At 47.8% G+C, this 22681-nt stretch overlaps 3 protein-coding genes across 4 annotated transcripts in view; 2 read left to right on the forward strand and 1 right to left on the reverse strand.

The window, feature by feature from the left end:
- The window catches only part of MED12L (mediator complex subunit 12L), a 97641-nt gene that overhangs the window by 21020 nt on the left and 53940 nt on the right, over positions 1–22681 (reverse strand). Inside the window, 9 exon segments of the mRNA XM_050308448.1 lie at positions 531–651; positions 1434–1575; positions 2849–2969; positions 2972–3075; positions 6204–6335; positions 6740–6903; positions 7303–7446; positions 8249–8367; positions 8886–9033. Of these exon segments, the coding sequence (XP_050164405.1) occupies positions 531–651; positions 1434–1575; positions 2849–2969; positions 2972–3075; positions 6204–6335; positions 6740–6903; positions 7303–7446; positions 8249–8367; positions 8886–9033 (1195 nt within the window).
- P2RY12 (purinergic receptor P2Y12) lies at positions 4564–12124 on the forward strand. Of its 2 annotated transcripts, XM_050307949.1 has the most exons (3): positions 4564–4637; positions 9708–9963; positions 10378–12124. In XM_050307949.1, exon 3 carries the CDS (start codon positions 10401–10403, stop codon positions 11418–11420), a length of 1020 nt encoding a protein of 339 aa, XP_050163906.1. In that variant the 5' UTR covers positions 4564–4637; positions 9708–9963; positions 10378–10400; the 3' UTR covers positions 11421–12124. The 2 variants fall into 2 exon arrangements, with proteins under 2 accessions (XP_050163906.1, XP_050163905.1); XM_050307948.1 differs by lacking the exon at positions 4564–4637 and having other exon boundaries at positions 9834–9973.
- On the forward strand, positions 12383–15913 carry P2RY13 (purinergic receptor P2Y13). Its single transcript, XM_050307947.1, has 2 exons — positions 12383–14243; positions 14745–15913. The coding sequence occupies exon 2, from the start codon at positions 14758–14760 to the stop codon at positions 15787–15789; it is 1032 nt and encodes a 343-aa protein (XP_050163904.1). The 5' UTR covers positions 12383–14243; positions 14745–14757; the 3' UTR covers positions 15790–15913.

Consider the following 22681-nt stretch of genomic DNA (forward strand, 5'->3'; position numbering starts at 1 on the left):
AATGTTCTTCCTCAGAGCCCCATTTTAGAGGGAAATACAATGATTTCATCAACAGGAGTAAGCATTTATGGCCTTGAATCATTACAAATCAGCAAAGAATGGCAGGAATTTTGGTAAGCAAGAGACATAATTAATGGCAGAGAAGAATATATGGGTGTAATGGCTTTTGACAGTTAAAGCAGCAAGAAGAAACACAAATCCAAGCAGAAAGTGAAAAGAAATGTCTGAAGTGGCCAGCAAAGAGGGCCCCAGGTACAGCACAGATGTGGCAGGACCTGGAGCACACAGTGTGGAGCAGCAAGGAGCTGTGAGAGCAGGGGAGGCTGCACACACTGGGAACAGGGGGCAGTGCCCTACCAGCAGGTCTGACCTCACCCTCCAGTCTCTGCCCTACCCTGGCACCGCTCCCTGGGATCTGCAGGACACGGCATTGGCACTGCAGGCACAGCACGCTGCTTGTCCTGTCCGTGGAGACTGCTTAGGAAGCCTCAAGGTTTTCACTTTAAACTTTTCCCGTGGTGTTTTCTTACCAGCTGCCAGGAGGGAAGGCAGTGCGACGTGCTGGACAACATCCTCCAGGGAAAAGCACTGCCGGGCGATCAGGATGGCAGTGAACGTGGCCAGGGAGTCATGGAACGACAGGTCACTCACCTGAGAGGGGAAACAGTGCAAGGCCTCACACAACAGTGCACACACCCCTGCCACGAGCACTCAGCGATTCATTCACACGACAAAATGGTTACACATAAGCACTTTTAATGCATTTCCCAAACATCTCATGGAAAATATGGCTTTTAACTGAATTTTAAAGAACACCATTTCAAATACCAAAGTATCAAAATTCTGAAATAAAAAACATCAGTCTTATAAAAATTAGAGAAAATTTTAGCACTCAGTAAAACTAGGTAACAATAAGACTCCTTCCTCGGCTTCAGGAGAGGAATGTCTCTATGGACACAGCTTTAACATGCTCCCAAAGGCAAATGCCTCCAAACTGACGGTAAATATAAGGAATCAAGTATTGGATCACATCAATCACTGCAACCCTGCTGACCATAGCAGCATCACCCATTCTACAACCAAGGAGCCAACACCAAAACAGGGTCCTTAAAACAGAGACAGTTATTTCCTCATCCATCAGCATTTCAGGAAAAGCACACCAGTCACTCTGGTACTCTGCATCATCCTGTCATAGCGAATGGAAAAAGATTACAAAGACAAGAATTCTCAACACTGCTCAAATTTATGTTAACCCTGAAGACGCAGGAAGGAATAAAAATCAGTCAGAAATTTCATGAAAAGCCTTGAAAAGTCAAATGGATACAAGACTGAATCTGTGCTCTGTGTTTTGTGTTGAAAGGAAGCCTTACCACCCCTCTAAGGAAACCTGGGGTAAACAGGTGTCACAGGTGCTCAGGTGATCCTGAACTTACATCCACGCTGCAGAGCAGATCATTGAAGCCCCAGACGTGGTTTGAGGAGCAGCACAGAGCCTTCATGACGCCCAGCCACTCGGAGCTGAGCACGGTGCAGCACGCTGTCAGCTCGGCACACAGGCTCCCTACGTCATTGATCCTGGCAGGGACAGAGACACTCACACAGAGACCACGTACTGTGCACCCAGCGACTGTTTCGGGCAAAGCAGAGCAGTGCTTGACAGAAGAACTGCTGTTTCCTCACTTAAGGTGGGGATTTATGTCCTGATGTGATTAGGCTACTGTACATATACCCCAGGGTGGACAGCCAGGAAGAACCCTCTCCTGCAGCAGGGTCAGGGACAGCAGTGTGTGGGGCAGCTCTCCCCAGCCCCAGCTCACTGTGACAGGGCACTGCAGGAGCCCTCCCCCTGGCCAGGACAGCACCACCATCAGGAGGGAAACAAGTCACAAAACCAACTGGCACTGATGAATTTTACTTCACAGATCCCTTACTGTGTAACATGGGATTTGGGGCATGATTCAGGGTTATATAACAGCTTAAGAAACAGAGCAGAGTTGACTCATCCCAGTGCAAGTTATTTTCTCTCTGTTCCACAGTGAAACTTGTTTGGCCGCATTTAGATGTTCCCTTTTGTGCTCTTACAAAACTGCTTCCTCTCAGCTGCTCTGCCCTGCCAAGGATGGCCCACACTCCAGAGCATCACAGACTGCTTTGGGTTGGAAGGGACCTTAAAAATCATCGAGTTCCACTCCCCTGCCGTGGGCAGAGACACCTTTTACTATCCCAGGTTGCTTCAAGCCCCTTCCAGCCTGGGCTGGAACACTGCAAGGGATTGGGCAGCCACAGCTCCTCTGGGCAACCTGTGCCAGGGCCTCACCACCCTCACAAGGAACAACTTCTTTCTCACATCCAATATAAACCTCCTCTCTGACAGTCTGAAGCCATTCTCCCAATAAAACTCCCAATACTTAAAAAACAGATCTTTCAAAAACCTATGTCTTGACTATGAAGACAAAATCCATAATTTATGAATAAATAAAACACTTCATAAATGAAACACCAATTGTACCAGAAGGAGGCAATGACCTAGTGCAGAACCTTCTCTTGTTTGCAGACTTCTAGAGAGCAGAGATTGTGCTGAGCTGTTCATTCTGGAACAGCTCAACTGCTGATACAAAACTCTCCCGGACTGTCTGACAGCGAGTGCACGCTGCTCTTTCCTCCCTTCTGCTAAACTATGCAGATTGATTTAACTGAGTAACTCAGGGGAAGTTACTCAATACATTTTCAGCAACAGGAATGAAAATGAAAACAGCAGCAAAAAAAAAAAGACACCAAACAAAAAGGTGAAAGGAAACCTCCTCCCCACTCTGTGAACTGGCTGTGGTCCCACCCTGGCTGGGCTCACCTGCCCGGGTCCTGGTGCCCCATGCACACGCTCATCAGCGCGTTGCAGACAAAGCTGTAGCGGTTCGCAGCGTTGTCGCTCAGGATCTTGCCCAGCATCGAGTAGTTAATGCTGTGAGCAGAGGGTTCTCCAGGAAATCCAGCATGAACTCCGGGTCCCACAGCAGGTTGGAGTTTGAGGGCTGGATGTTGCTGTAGATCGTCTGCTTCACCTTGGAACAGGCACTACTGAGGACCAAAAACAGAGAGAGCTGCCAAACTCCTGCATCTTGCGGGAATGTGCTGGACACAGCATGTGGGATGAGAAAACCCGGGCTGGATTACCCCTCCAGACACATTCTCAAACTCATTTTGGATAAAGAGCATCCTCCAGATAAGGCTGATATATAAATTTCGTTTTAGTTTTCCTGCAAATAAAGTCTTGAGTTTCCAAATCGCTTCTCGGACATGGTGAGCAGCTGGGTAAGGCCCAACATCCTCCTCCCCAGCAGCATCGTCCTGGGGCTCAGATGTCCCTACAGGGAGTGTAACCACACTTCCCAACATTGCTCTCCCACTCCTGTGTCGTGACCCAGGGAGGTGCAGTGGGGCAGGAGAAATTCATCAAGGCAAAATGAGAACATTTACCCCAGTTAAAAACTACATTTGATAATAATGTGACATAACAGACAGCATTTGGAAACCAGTAAATAGAGAAAAGACACTGAGAGGTTATATTTTGACATTAATAATTAGACAAAAGGGCAAGAACTGTCCCAGACCATGAACATCTCTATGTGAAGTAGTTTTCTTCAGGGAAAAAAAGGTGTCAGTGAGGAATGCAAATTTTACACCCAAAATGTTCTAAGGAGTGTTTGTTTCCAGGATGGGGTTTTACATCACTTGGACAAACTTCACTAATTAGCCCAACTGGGAAGATTTTCTCATTACTGAAATGAATTTATTAATTTAAATTAACTTAAAATATGTGAAGATTTTGGAGTTTTTTAGGACTCCACCAGCCCCAGGACAAAAAGAGAGAGGAAACACAGGGTGGCTTGGAAGGCAGCTGGGAGCTGAGGGAGCAGCACCAGGTGTGTCTGGCCAGGGGCTGGGAGGGCAGCACCCTGAGACTGTGCAGCCCCTGTCACTGCCAGCCCTGGGACCCCCTGTCACTGCCAGCCCTGGGGACACTCCATCCCTGCAGCCCTGGGACCCCCCTCACTGACAGCCCTGGGGACACCCCATCCCTGCAGCCCTGGGGACACCTCATCCCTGCATCCCTGGGACCCCCTGTCACTGCCAGCCCTGGGACCCCCTGTCACTGCCAGCCCGAGGCCATTAGTGGGCTAATTAATGAGAAGAAGGGCAGTGCCTGATGTTAACCCTTTGCTCTGACAGCCAGCACAGCAGCAGAGACAGAAATCCAGTGAGTGGAACACAAACAGCTCTCCCCAAAACCAGCAGGCACTGGATGGGCACAGGGCTGTCCCTGACACCCCAACATTCACCCCATGGTCACAGAAAGGGACCCAAACCCAAACAGCACTGAGCACCAGAGCAAAGCAGCCTCTGAGACAGCACTTGCACCACAAGCAGTGCTGGGGGAGTGGTCAGGAGATACGATAAAAAAACCCCAAAAAAAACAAACCACCACAGTGAAAGAATGATTTAAAAAAAAAAAAAAAAAAAGGAAGTTTAGGGAAGATTAGTAACTGTTCCAGGCACATGAAACAAAACACGCTGCTCCCTCAGCGACACCCACTCAGGAGACACTGCAGAGGAGACCAGAGCACAGCAATGCACGGGGGGTGAGTCTCTAAATGAGAACATTTACGAATTCTAATTTATCATTGCTTCAAATTGACTGAGCTAACTGGGCTTACAGCAGGCGAAAAAGGAGCTTGAAATGTTACTGTGAACATCCAGCTGGGTTTGGGTGTTTCAACTGTAGCAAGGAAACCAATAATCAAATTAATATAACGCTATTACCTTACACACAGCCGTTCAAAGATGTATATATATAAATTCTATTAACAGTTTTCAGGAATTTCTAAATCCATTTGTCAAAAAAAGGTGCTTCAAAACAAGTGCTGTGTTTCACATATTTAATATATGATTTAATACTTTGTATATTTACATATTGCTAGATGCTATTTTGATTCACTATTGTAAGTTAGCATTAATAGAAGTGATAATTTTTATCGTGTTACTAAAACTTTAGGTTTTAAGCAGGAGAATGAACATAGAGCTAAGATATTTCTGTAGTTCTTCTAGATTTCTTCTTTTTTGTTATGTTTCTCATATTAAATGCTACTGTTCCCATGTATCTGTAAACCTATTAAAATATTAAGATTATAACTGAGAACACCTTTCCTGCTTCCTATGAAATGAAACCACAAATCTGAACTATGCAAACCCAAACCACACACACAAACCAGGAGCAGAAACAGAAGCTGAGGTGGTTTGTGAGTCTCACGAGATATGGATTTACATCTGAAAGGTTTCCACTCCCCCTTTACAAAGTAAAAGCCAAAAATACAGTGTATGGAAACCTAATGTTTTTTAAATTTAAAAATCAAGGAACTGAACATTCAAGCATGAAACTCCACAGACTCAAACATGTTTGTGCCTCTCCCCACATCAAAGGAAGCGTTTACAGAACGTTACAGATGCGGCAGCTGAGATTTTGTGGGTTTTTCAAGCAGCACTGCCTGCACTGCACCCGAGGTGCTCCAGGAAACCCATCGGGACCCCCCAGCTCACAACGGCAGCGGGGTGAGTGGGGTTCGATGCTTTGGGGTGAACCTGCACCGAGGGGGTCCCACATCACTCACCCCGCGCTGCCGGAGCAGCCCCTGAGCTGGCCCAGCTTGGAGGGGGCTCAGCCCCTGCTCCCCAGAGCAGGGACCACACAGCCCCGGACCACACCGTGCTGGGATCGCACAGCCCTGGGACCGGGACCACACCGTGCTGGGATCGCACAGCCCTGGGACCGGGACCACACCGTGCTGGGATCGCACAGCCCTGGGACCGGGACCACACCGTGCTGGGAGTGCATGTCCCTGGGACCGGACCAAACGTCCCTCGGGACTGGGACCGCCCATCCCTCAGGACTGGGACCCCCTGGGACCGGAACCGCACATCCCTCGGGACTGGGACCGCACATCCCTCGGGACTGGGACCGCACATCCCTCGGGACTGGGACCGCACACCCCTGGCTCCACAGGCTGCGCTGGCACGGACAGGGTACCTGCATTAGTGAAGCTAAAGCTGCAAAGGCAGTGGAGATTTCCAGGGGATGGAAAGTGGAGGGAAACCACAGCAGCCCACATCAGTCTGTGGGCAAGGGTGAGATGAATTCCTTCACCACCCACCTGAACAGGTCTCCAAACTTGCTCCTCAGGTGGCTGCAGGACACGTACAGGTCGTACAGGTAAGCTAAAATGCACCGTTCCGGGGAGGAACACTCGGAGGGATTCACGACGTGCTTTACTACGCCACACAACCTACAAACAACAAAAGTTTGTTCCAACACACCTGACAAACCTGTCACATACTGTCATAGATCAGATAAACCCCACTGTCAGCTGGGGAGCATGACAGACCTTCATCTACAGCCTGATGGGGCTCCTGTGACATTTGGTGTCACCTGTGTCAGAGGCACTTATGGAGCCCAGGCACAGCAGGGCAAATGGGCAGGAAATCAGGAGGCACAACCCCCCCTTGTCCAAGGCTACAAGGGCTGGGGATCCCACCAGCCCTGGCAGTGAGGTGCAAGCTGCAGAGCTGAGCTGTCCACTCCGTTCCCCTGAGCCCACCTACAGCCCTGCTCCAGCTACCTGAACCAAAATGCTTTCTCTGCTTAAGAGAGAACAAAGTGACTCTTTGGAACGGTGTGTGTGCCACCAACCCTTCGAAGACTTGCGCGGTCTGCTCGGAGCTGAGGATGAGGCAGGCGTGGTAGCGCCGCAGCACGGCCACGATGCACACACACAGCCCCGTCGTGTAGCTCCCGGCCAGGCTGGAGGACTTCAGCAGCAGCTCGGCCTCCACCACGCTCAGCTCGTTCAGCAGCTGGGAACACACACAAAACCAACAAATTGAAAGTAACTTCCCAGTTAAACACGTAAAACAGGAGCAAAAAAAAAACACATTAAGGAAAAACTGTGAGGTAACACAGACGGTTTAGTCTGAAACAGCAAAGCCCATCCTAAAATCCTTTGTTCTAAAATAACCCAGAATTTTGTTAATTTTGGAAGATTTAAAAATAAAATGCATCTCCTGATTCTCCACAACGGTCCTGGCACAGCAGAAGGGGAAGTGTCCGGCACTCTGTTTCAGAGGGCAGAAAACTGAACCAGACACAAGCACCCGGAGGGAATTTGCAATCCAGCTCTTGGGGCTTTTCTGGCTTCCCAGAACACATACCACAGCTTTGTCCTCACATGACCTCACGAGATGAACTCTGCTCACCTGTACTGCGAAGTCTATCAGTCCGTTGATGTTCAGCGCTGGCTCCATGAGATCGAAGATGAGCTGGATGTGGTGAGCCAAGGGCAGGTGGTACGACGTTCCCGAGGCAAAGCTAGTGATCTGCTCGAGAACATTGCTGGAGATCTGGGAAAGGGAACGCTGCAAGTCAGATGTGACTGAGGGCTCCTCAGGTACACCAGCACTCTGAAAATCCTGCTGTGCAAGTGGCAACAGCGAGTGCCAGCACTGTGCAGGTAAAAGTGCTCACACACCAGGCACAAGCACACCTGTCCCTCCCTGTCCCTGAGCCAGGCACAGTGCCCTTCCCTTCCAAACCTGACAGCACACAAAATGTTGTTCTGCTGCTTCACATCTGAGTCTCAAACTGTTCCCAACAGCCACAGCACTGATTTCTGTTCTGGAGGCTTCAAAGCAGCAGCAATATCGCTTTTTTCTTTGCATCGTACTGCACTGTGATTTATTTCAATTGATGGTTTTCAGTTCATTAATAACACACAAACCAAACTTGTAATAAATTTATTCAAGAGACTAGACCAAAAGATGTCTTATAAATTAAGTGTCAAACTTTTATGTCTTTTATTTGTTTCGCATGTCAGCCTCTGGTATTAGAAAATACTTTCAACCGGTAACACGTGCAAAATGATGAAACTCTGCTGACACACTTGCACACTAACTGGCAAGTCCTAACACACAGCAGGAAAACCAGGCTTGTCCTTCAGAACAAATTATCATATCATCATAGAATGATTTGGGTTGAAAGGGACTGTAAAGTTCAACTCATTCCACCTCTCTGCCATGGGCAGGGACACCTCCCACTAGACCAGGTTATTTTGTATACAAAACACTCGTAAAACACAGGATTTCCTTCCCATTTGACATCCCTGCAGCAGAGCTAAAAGGCCACAATTTGATACAAGGGAAGTACCTGGGATGTCACCTGGTGTTGATCGAAATAGGACAGCTGCTGTAGTTTTGTGAACACAGTCTCCAGGGTTGGAAATGCCTCTGGTTTGGTCTTCCGGGCCTTCTGACCTTCATCCCCCACTGCAGAGATTTAAAAGGTTATTTCAGTCATTTTATATTTAATGGAGGCCTAGCAGTTTTCCATTGCTACTGATTTAAAAGACAATAAAAACCTTAATAAGTTTTACTCATGACTATATATATATATAAACCCTATTAGCTCCAGTTTTCTATTGTAATGATACACAACAGCACAAAACAATGTCAAAGCTGGCATGAGGTTATCCCAGTGCACAGAGGTGACACCCCAGAGAAGCTGAAAACACCCACATGGAGTTACCAGGAGGGTGAGAACACGGATCCTCACGTTCCAGGCTTTAGCCCAACACAAGTGTTTGCAGCCAATTGCTACAATGGAAAACAGGGATTTCTAGCAGTGGCAGCCCTTGGTCATCCCACTGCACTGTGGGACCATGGGGCTCTGCTCAGCACCTCACCCAGGGACTGCCAAGGGAAAGAAAGCCAAATTATGGGATAACATGCGTGTCTCCAGACAACGGTCACTGCAGGTGCCTGAACAGCAGCCTTAGAGCATTTACCACCCATTTCTGTAGTGCTCTTCTTGTTCAGGATTTTGAGGATGTCTTTGGTAATCTTCTTCAGCTGATGCCTCGCTTCATCACGCTCCTTACCCACACCATAAAGGAGAATCATGCGCTGGTTACACTCATGGCTTGAGGATTCATCCTGAAAAGAGCAGACACAAGTGAAGTCTCTTTGCCTGTCCCTGTCATCACCTGCAGAAACTTGGTCCAAGCAGCCCAGGCTGCAGGAAACAACAACTGACTGTGACACAAAAACATCTTCTGTGGTTGTCAGTAGAGAGGAAACAGTGTCAGAAGGGATCACTGAAGAGGGGGATAAAAACATGGAGGGGAAAATGCAATTGGACATTATGTACTCCATGTGTATCTACAAGGACAGAATCAGGGATGACCCTCCACACTGTCCCTTGCATCAATATTTCACAGCAGATCAGTAAATGGAAGACAGATGTTTAGAAATATATATCCTATAATGATGATGTACTGTATGTAACTTGGAAACTTGAAGCACTGCTCTGCAAGTTACTTAAGATATAAATATTTCCTTCAGTAATAACCTCCTCAAAAGCAACCAATCACTACTTCTTTCAAATACTTTAAAGGTTTTAAAAAACAAGACTGTGTACAAAAATAACACTAAAGAATCACAAGGCCGAAAGGGGCAGACAGGAGCACAGCTCTACGCTCATAAAATGTGCACAATCTGACAAATACCCACTCTCTTTACAAATAATGTCTCTGGAAACCAGACAAAGGCAGGAAGTAAACTACTAATTATTTTTTAAAGTTCTATTTATTTCTCTTTCTTCTCTACAGAAAACAGAAGCAGAAGCTCTAAGTGCATCTGTTGGAATCTGCCGTTGTCACTGGCTGAGGCACCAGTTCACAGCCAGAGGAAAGTCCAAGCCTCAGGACGGGGATGCTGAGCTGCTCCTCCTGCCTCTCCCTGCTCCGAGGGATCCCACGGGAACACTGCTGCCCACTCCCACGGTGAAGAGCTGGAGGGACTGCCGAGGACCCTCCCTCACAGCTTCCCCCGCAGGGAACACCCAGCATTCCACCACTTCTCCCGGTGTGCCACGGTAACCTTCCCTGGGCTTTGGGGGGAGAATGTGTCCATGCTCAGGGAGGACTTGTTCCCTTAGGATTGCACTGAACCTGTTACATGCTTCAGAGCAAAAGCCAATCTTTTCTACCTTAGAGGGAGAAATAAAACTTTGTGGCTCTGTAAGGCAGATGTCAGGGATTTGAGCATGAGCTGTCAGTACATCAACTCCTCCAGTGCCTGTTTTACACAGGCAGAGCTCAGACAAAGATACTGTCATGTAAATAACTGCATCACTACACTCCTGAATGTCACCCCAGCCCAGCTTGGGCCCCACCAGCAGCATGCACTTCTTCCCAACACAAAAATTAGAAGCAGTCTGAAAAGGTTGAACCCTTATGATAGGCTCACAACTCCATTTTTTTCTGTTTGTTTCTCCAGGGAGGGGGGACACCAGAGTGCAAATGAAAGCCACAGCCCACTTCAGCTCCTCCAGGAACTACAGCAACTGTACCAGCGACAGCAGGATCAGCCAAGTCATCTTCCCTTTGCTGTACACATTTCTGTTCCTGGTGGGCATCATCATGAATGGCCTGGCAATGTGGGTCTTCTTTAAAATATCCAGTAAATCCAACTTCATCATCTTCCTCAAGAACACTGTCATTTCCGACTTTCTCATGATCCTGACTTTTCCATTCAAAATTCTCAGCGATGCAAAGCTGGTATCGTGGGTCCTGCGAGGGTTCGTGTGCCAGGTCACCCAGGTTGTGTTTTACTTCACCATGTACATCAGCATTTTATTTCTTGGTCTGATAACTATTGATCGCTATCAGAAAGCCACTTCACCGTTCAGAACATCAACCCCACGGAGCCTTTTGGCTGCCAAGATCCTTTCCACAGCAATCTGGGTATCAATGTTTGCTCTTTCGCTGCCCAACATGATTTTAACTAACAAGGAGAGAACACCCAAGAACGTAAGGAAGTGTGCTCTCCTCAAATCCGAGTTTGGCTTAGTCTGGCACGAAATCGTAAACTACATTTGCCAGCTCATCTTCTGGGTTAACTTAGCAGTCATAGTGGTATGTTACATCCTCATCAGCAAGGAGCTGTACAGATCCTATAAAAGGACAAGAAGCACAGGGAAGGTATCCAAAAAGACTGTCAATCTGAAGGTTTTCATCATCATCGCTGTGTTCTTTATCTGTTTTGTGCCATTCCACTTTACCAGAATCCCCTACACCTTGAGCCAAACGAGAGACGTGTTTAACTGCTCTGCTCGGAACACCCTGTTCTACCTGAAGGAGACCACGCTGTGGCTGACATCCCTCAATGCCTGCCTGGATCCATTCATATACTTTTTCCTTTGCAAATCCTTCAGGAAGTCCTTGCTGGGCTCGCTGCGCAGGCGCGCGGCGGTGTCGGGGCTCGGGACGCGGACCCAGGAGCAGAACGAAGCGGATGACACGGACGAGACGCCGGTCTAGAGCTCAGGAGTCCGCGTGCCCCTTCCTGGCCACACACGTTTCCTGAGGGTGGAAGGGGCACAAATCCTGTGGAGAGTATCTAGAGCTTCACGGACCTCTTTAGAAATTGTCCTACAGATGAAGCATAAGCACCTTGGAACCACCACCACTGGCTGCAGAAATAAAAAGCTTGAATACCAGAGGAGACTCCCCAACCTCCATCCTTGCCAAAAAGGACTCCCCTGACCCCAGCTACGATGCCTGTGAGAACTGCTGGGAAGAAGTTTGAACTTAAAGGTAGAACTGTGAGGAAAAACTTTAAAGAGAATCATGAAATGCTACAGATAAGATCATGAACTGCAAAGATTTTGCAGAAATAGCTAACTTGTGTCTGTGATAACACAAGATCTGGGACATGCAGATCAAATCCACAGTAAAACGTAATTTTTCAATACAGGGAGCTGTCACCGTGTAGACAACTGGCAGACAAACCAACCTAGGCCAGATGTAGAGGAGCCATTTGTCTGTGCAGATGTTGGTAACAGAATAACACTGTGCTTATCACATTCTGTGCTTGCAATTCCTAATCCATTGACCAATAACTAAGAGTTGTATGTCAGAGGAAATTATTTCATAATCAGCCTTATCTTAATATGACTTAAGTCCCCAAATTCTTCCCCTTACTACATAAATAAACAAAACTGTACACTTTCACAGAGAATGATATATTACATTAGAAAATGCATAAAGTCCCAACTTACAGCACACTGAGATCTGGGGGAAAGACAGTCTCAGAGTAACATTTCACTGATAATTAAGGACAGTTTTTGCACCATACAAAATATTTAACCATTTCCCCTTGTGCAATTGGAAAACTTGGGAAAAAAAAAACAAACAGGGAAGTATTTTCAGGTACATAACATCTTCAGGTATCACAGGAACTACACATGAAATAGCCCATGGGCTATTGGAATAAACTGTGGTTCATTTATCAGCACTGCAAACAGCAGTTAAACAATTAATCAGTATGTGTCACCATCACACAAGAGCTCGGTCCTGCCCAAGCCATCGCCTGTCCACCCTTCCCAGTATGTATCCCTGCCTGCCACGGCACCTCTACCACTGAAACCCAATTTCCCAAGAAGTTAAAAGGCAGCTCACTCACTGCTCACTTAGTGCCACACTGAGCCTTGGGGTTTGTGCATGTCTAATAACCTCAGGATGAGTTAAACCTTCCACAAACCGTTTTGTGCCCTGCTGACGCTGGCCCCTGCCCCAGCTGATACAATCAGTAACTGGGTTCCACTACAGAGCACAGAGCACCAGGATTTCCCTGGAAACAGTGCCAGTCACCCCAGAGCATGCTCCACACCAGCCCACAGGCCCCCAGGCCCATCAGTTCCCACTAGAGCCCAGGAGGGATGTGCCAGATGCCCCACTCCCACCCAGCAGTCATTCCACACATTTTCTGCACCTACACCCAGGGACAGAGTAGCAATTACCTGGCAGCTGCTTTCCCTGATCTGCTGAGCTGTTCAGACAGCAGACACTGTGTCCCACACAGTCATCACTGATGGAACACTCAGAGCTACCTGGTACCTGCTGCCTTTGGCAGCTGGGAACAGCATCAAGAGCTCAGTTTGGAAGAAGACACAGAAGGTGTTGCATTGACATCAGTCCTGGAGCATTGCAGTGGACTGTGCCACTTTCACACAGTCCCTGAGGGGCAAACAGAAGGTGGGTTAGGCAGCCAGGGACACATCAAACTGATGGCAATGGCAAGGGTGAGCTTCATCCCAGCCATCCTCAAGGCTCTTCAATCTCTCCAGCCATTTAACACTGACACCAGCCCCCACATTAACAAAAATGCATCAGGTACTGATGGACAAACTCCCTGTCACACAGCTGCAGCCCAAGCACCAGTGAATCAACCCCGCCTGCCCCAAAGGGATGGCTTGACCACGAGGCACTTCCCACACTGCAGCAAGCACAGAGCCAGAGCTGCCACATCAGTGGGCAGGAATGGACTTACACAAACAGCTCTGTTCACAGAGAAATGCACCAAACTCCAGCATTACACCTAACAAACAAATTATCAATCCACAGCCTCCCATGCAGCAGCAGCTCCTGCCAGGACCAGAAAGTGGTTGTAACCAGCACAGTGCATCATCTGGCTACACAGACCAAAATAAACCAGGAGTTCTTTGGATCTCCATTCTGGAGATCCAAAGTTGGGCTCAGGTTCCTGTGTCAGTATTCCCAGGCCACAGGGAGAGGGGGCAGTTCCTGAGTACGTCGGTGCACATGGTTTTGGAGTCAAGTACCCACTGTAAAGTGGCTCTGAGCAGACTCTGGTCACACATTGACAATGACTAGTGCCATCCAGAACAGCGAATTCACACACACAAATAACAACTAGGAGCTATATTTGAAGATTATCCTGGAAAACTGTCAGGAAATACTCTGTGTTTGTTCATCCTGCATCTCTAAAGGAGCCAAGTCATAATGCCCAGAGCAGGTGCAGCAGGTCTGTCCCACACACACACAAACCCAGAAATGTGTCTGTCTTGAGGGACAGGGTCAGGCTTTCTTTACTAGTTTACGAGAAGGCAGTATCCTTTCTCATGCAGAGCAAAGGGAAGAGAGAAAGCATGATTAACTAACTCAGCAACTCATGAAAACGAGGAAGGAAACCACACAACACACCAGCAGAAAAAGGTCTGATCTTTCTACTCATTTCCCCTTTCTTAATACTTTGCTCAAGGCTTCTGTTGGCAGAGGAACAGTGGATGAGCCGGGGACAGTCACGGAGGCCTCTGCACCAGCTGCTGCAGGTTTGCTCAGGTACTTGCACGGCTGGAGCATTCGGGGGTGCGAGGGGTGCTCGGGGCTGATAACCACCAGCGGGCATCTGACCTTGGAAATGCTATCTACAGATGTAGAGAAAGCAAAACGGTGTGTGCTTGGAAAGAAATACCAGAAGGCACTTCCCCAGGAGTGCTTGGCTTTTGGCCCACAGCTGGGACATTTCTATGCCATGCTGAAATACATTTCCAAGGAAAGACAAACGGTGCTCCAGGCAATCTGCTCTGACACCCCTCTATGTCGTTACCTTAGGCCTCCAGAATAAGTATGTACCATTTTAACTTCTCAGGGGATGTTAGTTTGTAAACAGCCTAAGCTCGGGCAAAGATTTAGATTTTCTATGGACCACAAGAGAAATTGGCCAGTCTGGCATGCTCAGGTTTTGTGTTTATCCATGCAAACCTGCCATCACCATAAGGAGCACGTAACATTAAATGCAGAAAGTTACGTTTTGTGTTTTCTCTCTCCTTTTCATCCAAGTCTGTTTTAAGCAATGGGAGACTCTGCAAACACAAGCACTGTGGGTTACACCAGCGGAGCACCCTCCTCCCCGCCGTGCCAGCGCGACACCACCGTCACCCGCCTGCTCTTCCCAGCGCTGTACACGCTCATCTTCCTCCTGGGACTCGTACTGAACAGCCTGGCCTGCTGGGCTTTCTTCCACATTCCAAGCACATCAACTTTCATTGTCTACTTGAAAAATATCTCAGTTTCTGACCTTATAATGACCCTGATGCTTCCTCTAAAGATCCTGACAGACTCTGGCCTGGGACCGTGGCAGCTCAAAGCCTTTGTCTGTCGCTTCTCAGCCGTCATATTCTATGACACCATGTACATAAGCATAGTGCTGCTCGGGCTCATGGCTTTTGACAGATTTCTCAAGATTGTGAGACCTTTTGGGAAGTTCTGGGTGCAAAACCTGACCTCAGCAAAGATCCTCACAGGTCTGGTCTGGCTCTTCTTCATTGTTCTCTCTCTGCCCAACACAATCTTGTCCAACAAGACAGCGACGCCCCAGTCCGTGAGGAAGTGTGCCTCCTTGAAGAGTTACCTCGGGCTCAAGTGGCATGAAGCAGTCAACTATATCTGTCAGTTCATCTTCTGGACTGTCCTCATCCTCATGTTGCTATTTTATACAATTATCACCAAAAAGGTATATGAGTCATACGTAAAAACACAGAAGAAAGACAACAAAAGGGAAAAACGGATCAAGGGGAAAGTATTCATCATTTTTACCGTGTTCTTCTTATGCTTTGCCCCCTTCCACTTCAGCAGGGTCCCCTACACTCTGAGCCAAACGAGTGCCCGCATGGACTGTGGCCTGCAGAACCAGCTCTTCGTGGCCAAAGAGAGCACACTGTGGCTGGCGGCCACCAACGTCTGCATGGACCCCCTGATCTACATGTTCCTGTGCAAGCCCTTCGTGGAGAAGGTGTTATGCAGGAGAGTAAAGACCCTTCAGAGAGCGGTTCACAGAAACCCAAAAACTGAACTGGACACACAAGTGTCTCCTACCGAGTCTTGACTCCAAAGCTGCACGCTCTACTCTGTGTTCATAGAGAATGTGAAAAATGGTTTGGGTTTACCTCTGTTGGAGAAAACAAAAGGGTGGTTGTACTGTAATATTAAAACTTAATAAAAACAGCAAAATAGGGTTTCTATGTACACTCACTGGTCAGCCTCAGTGGGCAAAAAGCTCTCGTTCAAACTGCTAAGACAATCCATAAGACAGTAGGGTTAACTCTATATGCTTTAAACTACAACAGCTCACTAACACCTGAGCAGCTTACTGACTCCGGCTGCTTCTGAGGACAGTTCAGTTTTATTTGGGGTTAAACCCCAGAGCAGCTGACTGTGATGTGAGCAGTTCCTACCTTGGGTGTCATCTTGGCTGCACATCACAAGCCAGGGAAGAGGAAGAACAGAGGGAAGGACACGGTCCCTTCCTGTCCCTGTTTGCCTCTCTCACACACTTAAATACTTTCCTGCCACCCACACTGTTTCACCATCATTCCTCTCCACTCCCAGCAGCACTTTGGTGGAGGACAGTGTTGGCAATGCCCAGGTCCCCCCAGGGCACACTCCTTGTCCAGGCCAGCAGAGCACCCAGGGCTGCATCCCCCACAAAGGGCACCCCAGAGCTGCTGGTGCTCACCCCTACCCTACCACTCACCAGAAGGGAACACTCAGAGATGTCCCCCTTGGTGGCACATTTACCCTTCCCAGTCCCAACAACAGCCCAAGAGAAGGGAGCAAGGAACACTGCCTGACCCTCCCCACCCGGCTCACCACACCACTCACAGAGCTCTTCCTTGGCTATCCCACACAGACTGGGACTCAAGAGGAAGTACTTTCTAACCCAAAATACTGGAATTTACATCACTATTTTAAGACATGAAATAGATACCAACCACTTATTGGCTCCACCTCTACAAAGTAGAGCAGCCATGTCCCTTATCCCCAAACACCCCTTCGTCAGCTCCCCTGACAGCTTTATGCCCTCTCACATGTGCCAGACACTTTGATCACCACTTCACTGCTATTTTTAGAAATTCATTATTTACAGCAGCCTAATCCAATCCAGCAGGTTGCTCCATACATCCTGATTTTTTCAAAGCTGTTTTAGATTACTGTGCATTAATTACATCTGCCTTTGGGGTTCCCCAGCCTCTGCCACACAGGGAGATGTATGTCTTATTTAGCAACTTCTACCCACTGCATCTTCTCTACCAGGCATGTTACATACCTTCCACAGCTGCCACACTCTTCTACAGCTGGAAACTGAACTAATCCCCAGTCAGCTTCCAGTTGGTTATGAATTTCCCCATAAATCAGTGTTATCTCAGTCATTGTCTTGCTCTTGGGATTAAATGCTATTCAGGAATTAATTCCTCTCTCCTCACACGCATACAATGTTAACAGGATTAACTTTGCTCCTTTAGGAAAAGTAAATATATTGAATTCTTAGTTGCTGAAATAGTCACCACTTTAGCAACTGCTTAAAGGAACATACAGGAGGCTGGAGATGTTCCTCCCAGCCTACTGACACACTGTGGAAATGAACAGAGGGGCCTGAGCTAAACACTGGGAGAAGGGGTCTGTAAAACAGCTGTGACCTTCCACCAGGCAGGTGCCCACTGAAATTTGTGCTCCTGAACCTTGGACATGTGAGGGGAGAATCCAGGACAAACATCTGCAGCTCGGTCCTCCTTCTTGCCTCTGAATCCCACTGGCACAGCTAACACAGAGGTCCCCAGTGCTCACGACATCCAGCTCTGGATTTCCAGTGCAAAACTGAGCAGTGTGGCAGGGAGAAACTAAGAAAATGGTGAAGTAGAGAAAACTTATTCCAGTGTGGAGATTTCTTTTATTTTCTGATTTCTACTGCTTGAGATCGACGCTCATGTAACGCTGAGCACACACACGCTGGCAGCTCACGCAGCTCAGTGCTCAGAGCCTGCGTGTAGGGGCGGGTGTAACCACAAAATGGGCTGAGTTGCTCCTTAAATAAGGTGTGTGCCAAAGGTTTCTCAGGAGCCTTAATCATCTGTTTTTCAGCTGCTGTTTCTTAGGTAGGTAAAAGGGAGCCAGAGTTACTGAACTGTAGCAGAGAAGACAAGGTGACTGCAAGGACAGGACACCTGTTGATCCACTTAAGGGAACAAAAGGCCCTCAATTCTAAGACTTGGGATTTTGCATGTTTTTCTGTAAATTTTCAGATCCATGCCTCTAGATGGAGTAAAACTCATAACAGTTAAAATGCCTCACAGTTTAGGTCTCTGCTTTTTAAGGCTCAAAAGAAATACTCAAAGCAGTATTTTATGTTTTGCACCTGACCAAAAGGGAGATATGTTTAGAGAACCTGAGAGAAACCCTTGCTGTTTGCTGATACAGCAGCTGTATAGGACAGTGAACACACCACTCCCACCATACCTGTACTCACTCCAGCCCATCACACCAGAAAGCAGCAGCAGGGCTCACCCTTCCCACAGCCAAATCTTCCCTTGCATGGCTTGCCCTCACTCCAGACAACCTAGAAACTGGAAACTGGCACCAGGTCTTCAACCTGTTCAGAGAGATGACCCTTGTCCCAGGCTCCCATGGGCCAGAATTCACACAGAAACTACTGACATTTGTCCTTAACACCTCTACACATCATTCAGTTCCTGAAAGGAGAGCTACAGGGTACTCAGAAGTCAAGTTTGGTAGGAAATCACTCACTTGGGTACATAAAGGCTTATATAAATTTCTTTGTATTTTGTACTTTGCTTGTGTTTCAGATAAGGGAAGTATTTTATACCCTTGCCTAACACCTGCACCATCGAGGCCTCAGACTGCCTCTGCTTGGTGGGACAGCACAGTAAATCCTGAGTCCCAAACTCTGCTCTTCATACATGTCCTGACCCTCAGCACCACAATCCCCCTCAGCAATACATTATCCCCCCAGCCAGGTTCCTACAACTCTGAGGACTGAGAGAACTCTCATAGCACGCAGCAGTACTTTAATTAGAAATGCAAACAAACAATTTGCATCCTGAATAAGAGCTGGGAAGCCAAGCCAAGCAGTCAAGGCATGACCCACACGACAGCACACGCACAGAGCCAGCAGGGGAGCAGTGAAGGCACCAGCACAGGACTGAGCCTACAGCTGGGATCAGACAGCCAAAGCCTGGAACTTCAGGCTGTGAGAAACTTAAGGATGAAGAAAAAAAAGGACTGAACCTTTAAAGTCAGTTCTTAATTAGCTCCTTTCCTCCTTCCTTCCCTGTTAGTGACAGGCATCACACAATGACTGGAGTAATCCACCTCAGGAAAGGGGAAGCATCAGCTCTTCCAGGACACTTTCCCTGACAAAAGCACCTTCGCATCTGCAGGTGTAATACTGGAGAATCCTCCCTGTGCTGCAAACTCCGGTCCTGGTGCCACTTTTCAGAAACAGCCTGTCCTGTGCGTTACCCAGGTGGTGAATCTGCTTTAACATAACCCTGCAGTTTGTATTGCTAAATATGGCAGTGAAGGAGTTTTAGAATGAAGCAACCCAGTAATTGTTGTAATAACGTTCAGGTTCTTATGAAATCTGAGAGCTGCTCTCTAATCACCAGAACACAAAAAGGGACATCCAGCCTTTAAATAATATGAACAATAGTGAAGTTACAGGTTACCTTCAGTTTTTCTTTACATCAGAGCTTCACGTTCCTTCCGCGCTGTTTTTACGACAAACTCCCCACATTTCATGTGTCGGCTCGTCCCGACCTGCTCCAGCCTGGGAGCAGCCAGCAACACATCTGCGTTGGAGCCTGCTTGGGGATGCCAGGGCACTGGGTTCTAACCTGCCAAGCTTTACCGAGGCACCAAAACACAGGGATTTTTAAAGACAAATTAATGTGTCATTGCACCACACTCAAAAACCAAACAAGCCAAAACCCCATTCTGGTGTAGATTTTATTTGTTATTTGACCACTGCTCACACACCAGCTTTGGTGTGTGCACTTCATTCCCAGAGTGCTGGTTCATAAACACTTGGTCTCTGTAGGAGATTAAGTTAAATTCTTTAAACCTTTCAGTTCTCACTTCCAGTTTCTTCCCTCCTCCACAGCACATCCTGCTGTGCTTGTTCTGAGACCCCAGCCTGAGGGACCACCAGCATTGGCAAGAGCCTGCAGAACAACATGAATGGAGCCATAATGTGCTGTTGTGCTGTGTCTGGACCACAGCCCACAGCCTGAAAACACAGGAGCAGACACACCACACCAAGGCCAAGCTATGCCCCACACCAGGATGCAGGAGCTGGGCTCCACGGCCAGGATGCAGCCCAGCACTCAGCTCCAGAGCACACGCTCTCGTGCACAGCACAAGTGTGAAGCAGGTTGTTCCAGGAGGGTACAAACCCTCTACATACCCTCTGATTTTCACTCTCCTATCTCCAACAAGCAGCTGGAAGAGGAACAAAACAGAAGCACCTGCCAAACCCTGAAGCACAAGGGACAGCCAACTGAAAACAGACCAGAGTGGACCCGTCTTCCTACAACTTCATCTGCATAGTCTGCTTTGCCTTGCAAAAGCCAGTCTTCAAAGGCGAGCTGTGCCAGAAGCCTCCTGTGATCAGTGACTGTGCCTAACTCAAGGCAAGAGGGAATTTTACAGTCTGCCCACTGTGGAAACCTGGGATTTAGCAGAGGGGTGTCTGGTCTCAGCAGAGAGGGGCTGGGGGCTCAGTCCCTCAGATCTTCAGGGAAAAAATAAAAAATGTGTATGGAGAAGCGCAGAGAGAACATGCAGAAAAGGGCCTCAGCAGCCACTGCTCTCAGAGCAGGGATATTATTTTTTCTTTTCTCCTGATTTCTAACAAGGGAGACGGGTATTTGCTTTCTTTTAAAGGTGACAGAAATAGAAAATTACCCACTTGATCTTCCACTGACACAAAGCAGAATTCTGTCCCAACAGAACTGTCCCAATTTTGTCCCATGATTGTTTCAATGCTCTTAAGGCACTAAATAGCCTGATTGTAAACTCGTGTAGAGCCAGGACCACTTTAGGCAGGGCTGTGAGAGGCAGCAGGCTCAGTCACTCTTAAGGATCATCACAGCAGGAAACAGGCACTCCAGCCATTTCAGCTGTTGTACTGAGTGACAGACTTAGCATTCTGCCTTGATCCTAAATGCTGTTTAGAAGAGAGGATCTGTTCAGAGCACAGCACTAAAGATGTCTAAATATAGTCAAATTAATAATTGACATGATAATCTCGATTAACAAATATTTGCATCTCTCCAGCGCCAGATTTTTCAGGATCACGTTAAATCCACTTCACCCTGCAGCCCCTGCCTGCCCCAGAGGGCATAGGCAGGGCAGCACGGGCTGCACTGAAGCACCACTGCAGGCTCAGCGTGTCCTGCACCAAGGCTCTGCCTTCCCCGGCACGAACCCACCTCCCAGGTGAATCACTGTCTGCGTCCCGGGCGCCCCAGCTGCTCCGGAGCCAGGAAGTGAGCGGGAGCGCGCTCACCTACCCTGGCATGTGAGTCATTCCCGGGAATGAGAAAGCCAGTCGCTCCAGTTGCTCCTGGCCAGGGGAATTTTGACTCTCTGATCAGGTATCGCAAAAAAAAAGCCATCAGAAGCCAAAAATCTTACTGCCAGACATGGTTTGTTCAGCTACCTTCTCCCAGGGAATACTCTCCTGCCTACTGTAGCTTCGAGATGCGTTTTGGAGGAGTCTGAGGCGCTTTCGGGATGCAGCTCCGAGACAAGGCGAAGGTGACGATGGTGACAGGTAAGTGAGCTCTGACCATGGGAAAGGGTTCGATAAATTGTTCAGTGACTCTACTTGCCCTTAACCACCCTTGAGTGAAAACACAACAGGAATTAAGATACAGTTGCTGAAAACCAGACTGGGAACCATATACTGAATATCAGATCAATTAAAAGTACGAAAAGTTCTCAAAATATCATGACTTTACCAACCTTTTATTTATTCTTTACACGGTGCTTGTTACCTTATTCCCAATAGCAAAAAAATGGGCTTCTACTAAATCTTTCATTCTAAGATACAACTCAAAGTGAGGTGGGTCCATGGTTTCAGTAACTCGCTTCCTGGCAGAGCTTAATTCACATAAAGTAAGATTCAGTAACTACAAAATCTGAATTTGCTATAAAAGGGTTTATACCATACACCTTTTTCAGTACAGGAAAGCAAACTTGAGTTCTCTTCACTATATTAACAGAATAAAGGTTCTCTTCCTTCATAGTTCGCTCAGGTCATGTTAAAACTTGTCAGGTTCACTGGAAAAACCACATAGCTCCGAATGAGCAACTTACAGACTATAGATCTGGTGAGTCTCACAGCTTGGGAAACATCTAAGGTGCTTGCAAAAACCTTTGTCTTTTAAGGAGATTTTAGACTGAAAAGAACGTTCTTGGTTACGGAGCAGTGCAACTCGAGGGTCTGTGTTAAAAAATGACTTGTTTGTGCTCTGCAGGGGCTGCAGCCGCCTGCCCTCTCCTTACGTGTGCTCCATCTGTAAACTGGGAGCATTTCACGCTTTTTTCCATCTTTTTAAAGTAGATTCTGCAATCTTTAAAAAGGGAAACCAGGAAACTCAGGCAACCTTTGGCTGGTGTTACTGATTCACTCCCAGGCACCGGCCCCAAGCACACGGAAGCCACCAGTGCTTCTCCGTTATGAAAACCTTCTCCTCACCTCCCTCTGTGGGTGGGCCAGCAACCCTGGGGCACCCCACAGACCCTCTCCTGAGGGGGGCTGAAAGAACCTGGGACAACCCCCAGCTCTTGCAGGAGGGAGGAGAGGAAAGAGAGGCCAAAAGGTGTGTCTGGACCTCAGACATAGAAACCATCTGTTCGCATTAGGGAGGTGGGAGAGAAAAGCAGCACATTTTCAGCAGCATCAGCCATCAGTCCCT

This window comes from Myiozetetes cayanensis, unplaced genomic scaffold (assembly GCF_022539395.1).
Source record: "Myiozetetes cayanensis isolate MyiCay16 unplaced genomic scaffold, myiCay2020 scf13, whole genome shotgun sequence".
Classification (NCBI taxonomy): Eukaryota; Metazoa; Chordata; class Aves; order Passeriformes; family Tyrannidae; genus Myiozetetes; species Myiozetetes cayanensis.